The following is a 5,507-nucleotide window of genomic DNA, read 5'->3' as shown; positions in this document are numbered from 1 at the left end:
CGACTCGGCTCCCTGTACCTTGTGTTGCATAAGGTCATATGAGCACCAAGGGGTGAATGTCAACCGAGAAGTCCGAATAGGGAATCAGTTGCGAGCGCCGTAAAACCTTATTTTTAAAAAGAACCTCCCCTGACTGACTCATCTCCCTACCTCTTGTGTCTCCACAGACTCCTCGGTGGCCATCAAGATCGGCGGCTGCTTCCCTCCACACAGCCTGGTCCTCACCCATCACGGAAACACGGTACCCATGACGGAAGTCCACGTCGGAGACCGCGTTCTGAGCATGCGCAGTGACGGACAGCTGGTGTACAGTGACGTCGTAGCCTTCCTGGACCGCAGCGCGAGCCAAGTGGGTCAGTACTACTCTCTGAGCACCGAGTCGGGTCGACAGATCACCCTGACGGCCAAGCACCTTATCTACGTCACAGGCGGGACGCCAGATGACGTGGACAGCCTGGCGTTAGGGTCGTCTTCACCAAAGATGTCGTCATCATCTTCTCCTTCCTCGCCCTTTTTTTCTGATACCTCAGTTTCTCCCAGCGTTGTGTTCGCTGAGGAGGTCAGAGTGGGTCAGTACCTCATTCTGGCTCACACAGACGGCACGGACTTCGTTCTGCCGCCCCACCACAGCGCGGGAGACGTCTCTCCAACTGGTGACGTCTTTAAAACTGATGACGTCTCTCAAACTGGCGGCGTCTCTCAAACTGGCGGCGTCTCTCAAACTGATGGCGCTTCCTCCTCCCCGCGGAGGGGGGCAGGTAGATCTACATCTGCGCCACAAGACATTGACAAAAACGTTGTGTATACCTCCCCTCCCACTCCCTCCCCCTCCTCAAGCGTCGGGTTCACGCGGGTAGAGAGAGTGGTGTCCGTCAGCGCGCGGTCAATGACCGGGGTGTACGCGCCGCTGACGTCACACGGGACTATCGTCGTGGACGGCGTCGTCACTTCCTGTTACGCTTTCATCAAAGACGAGCGTTTGGCTCACGGAGTCTTTGCCCCTGTGCGGGCGTACCACGTGATGAAAACACTTGTCAGTGATTGGCTGAGGGAATATTATGGACCCTTTTTCAGTTGGATAGAGAAGTTGGCGATACCGGTATTGTCCCCTGTTGATAAATCGTTGGTGGCGGCGGGGAATGGAACTGTCTGCCCTCAGCAAGACGGGGCCCACTGGTACGCCCGGGCCCTCTACAGTGTAGCCATAAATGTATTGGGGATGGATCTGACCATAGCCATATGAATACCTCTGCGAGTATCTAGGATTCGGAGAGGCGAATACACTGATGCACAGACACACATTATTGATGCTGAAAAGTTCAGTAGTAAACTTAGTGACATTCATATACATGTACTTGCATGAGCACACGAGCACCGACAGGAACAGAATTACATGCTTATAGAAGATAGCAACAACAACAACAACAGCAACAACAACTACAACAACAACAACACCAACAACAACTACAACTGGTCGTGCACTTGTAGCGTGTTTATTCACGCCAACAACCTCAAGGATAGTACATACATAGGGACAAAGGAAACTCAGAACAAAGCCACCCGAATAAGAATAAACTATCAGAAAATCATAGACAGCGAATGATCTTGTCAGTATGTTAGTGTTTTAGCCCCTCTAAATGACCGCTTGCACTGTATGCTTCCTAGGAATTTGAAATTGTTTCAGAATGCTCTCAGGTCTGTTGGGGTAATAGTATAGATTGTGAAGTGCATAGAGCTTGCTGTTGAGCGGGGATTTTCGGTATAAAAAAAGCTATCTATTATTAAAATCCAAGGTAAAGTTTTAGGACCCTTGTTCAGTTTCTTTAAAAGACAAGGAGAGTTTTCTCTATAACCAAACAAATGTATACTCCAATGAAACCAAACGTTTCCTATAGGTAGGACAATGCCCACTTTTGGTGTGGGGGAAGATTTCTCGAAAACCCCAAGTTTGGGTTAGCCCGCTTGTCCGTCAAATTCATGCCGTGAAAAATTTGCACCCAACCCACGCCATATTGCAGTGAACATGGCTACAAAAGAAGAATTTTACTGATAAACACACACACACACACACACACACACACACACACACACACACACACACACACACAACATGACGTGCAACATGACACGCAACAACACAAAGGTAATACACTTTTGAAAGCTAACTGTGGCTACCGTGGAACTGTACAAAGTAACTGCTACACAAAGAAGCAGGACGACCTTTTTGTCTATCTGTGTTACTATTGAATGAATACAGTGCTCGCAACGGCGTGGAAAAACACTGGAACACTCGCTTGTGAAAATTATTATTCTTATCATTCAACTCCATGTCTTACATTCAAGCCCATTCTATGTAGAACAGAATTGTGAACGTGTTTTATATAATAATAATATTATGATCGTGAGTGATTCAACGCGTCAATATATTGATGAGTGGAGGCTGTACATTTTACATCAGAATATCGGGGGCAACGTTTGTATGTATGATCATTCTCATGTGTTTGTCGTGTTTTACAATGATGTTTTCGTTCCCTGCACATTCACTGGGAAACGTATTAATTTTATTTGTGAAATTTTCTTCCATTTAAAAAAAAATATTATGTGACTGCACGTCGCTCTTAATTTAGTTCCGTTGTTGTTGTGTTGTTTGTTTGTTTTGTTTTTATATTTATATTTTTATTATTTTTTGTTGTTGGTTCTAAAGATTTCAGGTCTGAAGCCACATCTGTTTTATTTGAGTGGGTTTTTTTAATGGTTTTTTCTTTTTTTTTTCTTTTTTTCTTTTTTTTTTTGTTTGTTCGTTTACTTGGTTGTTGAGAAAATTCCGCTTTAAATACAGTGAATTGTTTTAATGACGTACCTTCTCTGAAGTCGTGGTAGATCCACTTATTCAGAAGAGCAGGGAAAACTGGAAAGTATAGTGACAAGTAAAGTAAGTATGTATATATACACATTAATTTAAACATAAAAAACTAAGTCATGCTGATGTCAAAATCTATTGTCAAAGACAAATTTATTCAAGCCAAAAACGTGTAATGAACAATAAACCTACTCTCCCAAGTGCTACTAAGGCGTAAATTTAAGCCCAAACCCTCAACAGAGCTGTTGATTCTGGAAATAACACAGATTCAGCTAAAACCTGTTCTAAAACTTGGAAAATGGAAGAATCTCTTACAAGAGTGTACATAAATAATGCGTAGACTAGATCTAGCAGGCAATTACAAATTTTCAAATTTAAAAAAACAACAACAACCGCGCACAACTACAATGTGGGGCCTACTTGCGAAAGTGCACAAGGCAAGAACGATAAATCTACACATTCTCACGAGGATATGTAGTATTATGTAGTCAGTTATTCAATTCATCATGACGTCAGCTGACAACAATTTGCAGTGGTAACCAAACTCTTCCTCGTGAGAGGACTACTGAAGAATCATTTTTCAGTTGGCATTCCTCGGCCTAATACAGATCAGTTGTTGTTTTTTTTACATCCAACGGAAAAGAAACACAGCTTTCATTCTTTGTTTAAACATCTATAATAATATAATGTCTATTCTTTTCCTGGGGTTTTGTCAATAGCTCAAACCCTCAACAGAGCTGTTGATTCTGGAAATAACACACACACACAGCTAAAACCTGTTCTAAAACTTGGAAAATGGAAGAATCTCTAACAAGAGTGTACATAAATAATGCGTAGACTATTTTGGTACAGATACGACTATTTTTTAAATTATTTTTTTTTGTTGGTTTCTATTTTGAAGGTATTTTCTTGTCCTCGATGTTCAGTTATTGTTGCGTGACCAGACGACATCTACCAAAGCTATGTTACACATGAATGTCCCCACATATTTATAACAATATGACCATTTGTGTTTGCGCTGATCGGCTTCTGTATAATACGTACTTCCTTTGTTTGTATATATATAATATATACCTCGCCATTGTAATAAGATGTGATGTATACGTGCTGTTCTTATTGACATGTTTATTGCGTTTCTTACGAACTTTTATCAGGTTCTTTATGTTTGACTTTTTTTTTTTTTAAAAGCTTTTCAGGGTATGTTTTGCGCCCCTCTAGACTCAGAATCGGTTGTTTCTACGGCAGACGCACGATTGTTGCACCCACTCTCTTGTGACAGACGCTCGGTTGTTGCACCCACTCGCTTGTGAGAGACACACATCTACGACAAACGAACAACGGAGGACAGACACCATGGGGCTTGAACTTCAGGCCTTTCACGTCGTCAGTTAGGAAAACACACGAAAACTGCAACCCTGACTATTGCATGACAGCATAGAGGTAACGATAACTAACGTTTATCAACAACTAAATAAGTACCTAACCTGTTGTGACGTTGTTTTGCTCTACGAGGGACTGAGAGGTCAACTAATTTGATGATTAAGACAAAGAAATATTTGAGACAAAGAAACATTTGAGACAAAGAAACATTTGAGATAAATAAACGTTTGAGATAAGGGAACATTTGAGACAAAGAAACATTTGTGATAAAGGAACATTTGAGATAAATAAAAATTTGAGATAAAGAAACATTTGAGACCAAGAAACATTTGAGACCAAGAAACATTTAAGATAAAGAAACATTTGAGACACAGAAACATTTCCAATACGAACATGACCACACCAGTCTCGGGGGTTCCGAGCAAGCCTTAAGTTATGCTTTTTATTCCCACTAATGTCAGCCTGTTCAGACTAAAGTAAAACTGGTGAAACCTAGTCAGCTAGCCACCCACGAACACAGTAATTTATTCATGGAAGTTTGTAGCTATAACCTACGCCTTAACCCTAACCGTACGTCGTGTTTCACTGTCGTATCCATACGACATGGGGAACTCTGTGCCACCACTTTCTAAGAGGAAATTTACTCGTTAATCCGATCCGTTCGCTTTGCATAGCACTGGTCGGTCAAAATGATTTTTTTTATAAAAGAAATACTGAAAGTTTCAAAGAGATCTTCGTACTAGAAGTATTCTAAAATGTAAAGAATACAACCCCGGGGGTACAAAATGACCCCAGGACGTACGGATAGGGTTACCAAAGAGTCTGATATGACAGGGGTTTTAAGTTTTTCAGAAACAGAGCCAAATATATAATGGGTCCCTCAACAAAAACTGTTTACCTTTGAATGTATACTTAGTAGTAGTGTAGTAACGAACCTACCTAATTAGTTGCGCTATCCTGTAGACACACACACAGACAAGTGAGGGTCGGAAAGACACCACACACAGACAAGTAGGGGTCGGACAGACACCACACACAGACAAGTGAGGGTCGGACAGACACCGTCACGTTTAAGATGCGGCATTATAGAGCCTCCTCCTCCTCGTCTGCTAAATTTGCACGCGTTTGCTTGCCACGTTTTTGAAGAATTTTCGTTTCGTTTCTCAATTCGTTCATGCTAATAATTTTATATATATATATATATATTATAATACTTGTCTTTTTTTACTCTTCCACACAACTACCTGTATTGCATTAGAAGGAATTA

The 5,507-nt window shown here is 41.6% G+C and overlaps 1 protein-coding gene across 1 annotated transcript in view; it reads left to right on the top strand.

Annotated features, from left to right (window-relative positions):
* Positions 1–1,565, top strand: part of LOC101858822 (sonic hedgehog protein A) — a gene marked incomplete at its 5' end in the record, with an annotated part of 22,091 nt that extends 20,526 nt beyond the window's left edge. Inside the window, one exon of the mRNA XM_013090295.2 lies at positions 138–1,565. Within this exon, the coding sequence (XP_012945749.2) occupies positions 138–1,243 (1,106 nt within the window). The remainder of the gene's footprint in view (positions 1–137) is intronic.
* Positions 1,566–5,507: the final 3,942 nt, after the last annotated feature.

Source organism: Aplysia californica, unplaced genomic scaffold, assembly GCF_000002075.1.
Source record: "Aplysia californica isolate F4 #8 unplaced genomic scaffold, AplCal3.0 scaffold01207, whole genome shotgun sequence".
Classification (NCBI taxonomy): Eukaryota; Metazoa; Mollusca; class Gastropoda; order Aplysiida; family Aplysiidae; genus Aplysia; species Aplysia californica.
This window is presented reverse-complemented; position numbering and strand designations above follow the sequence as displayed.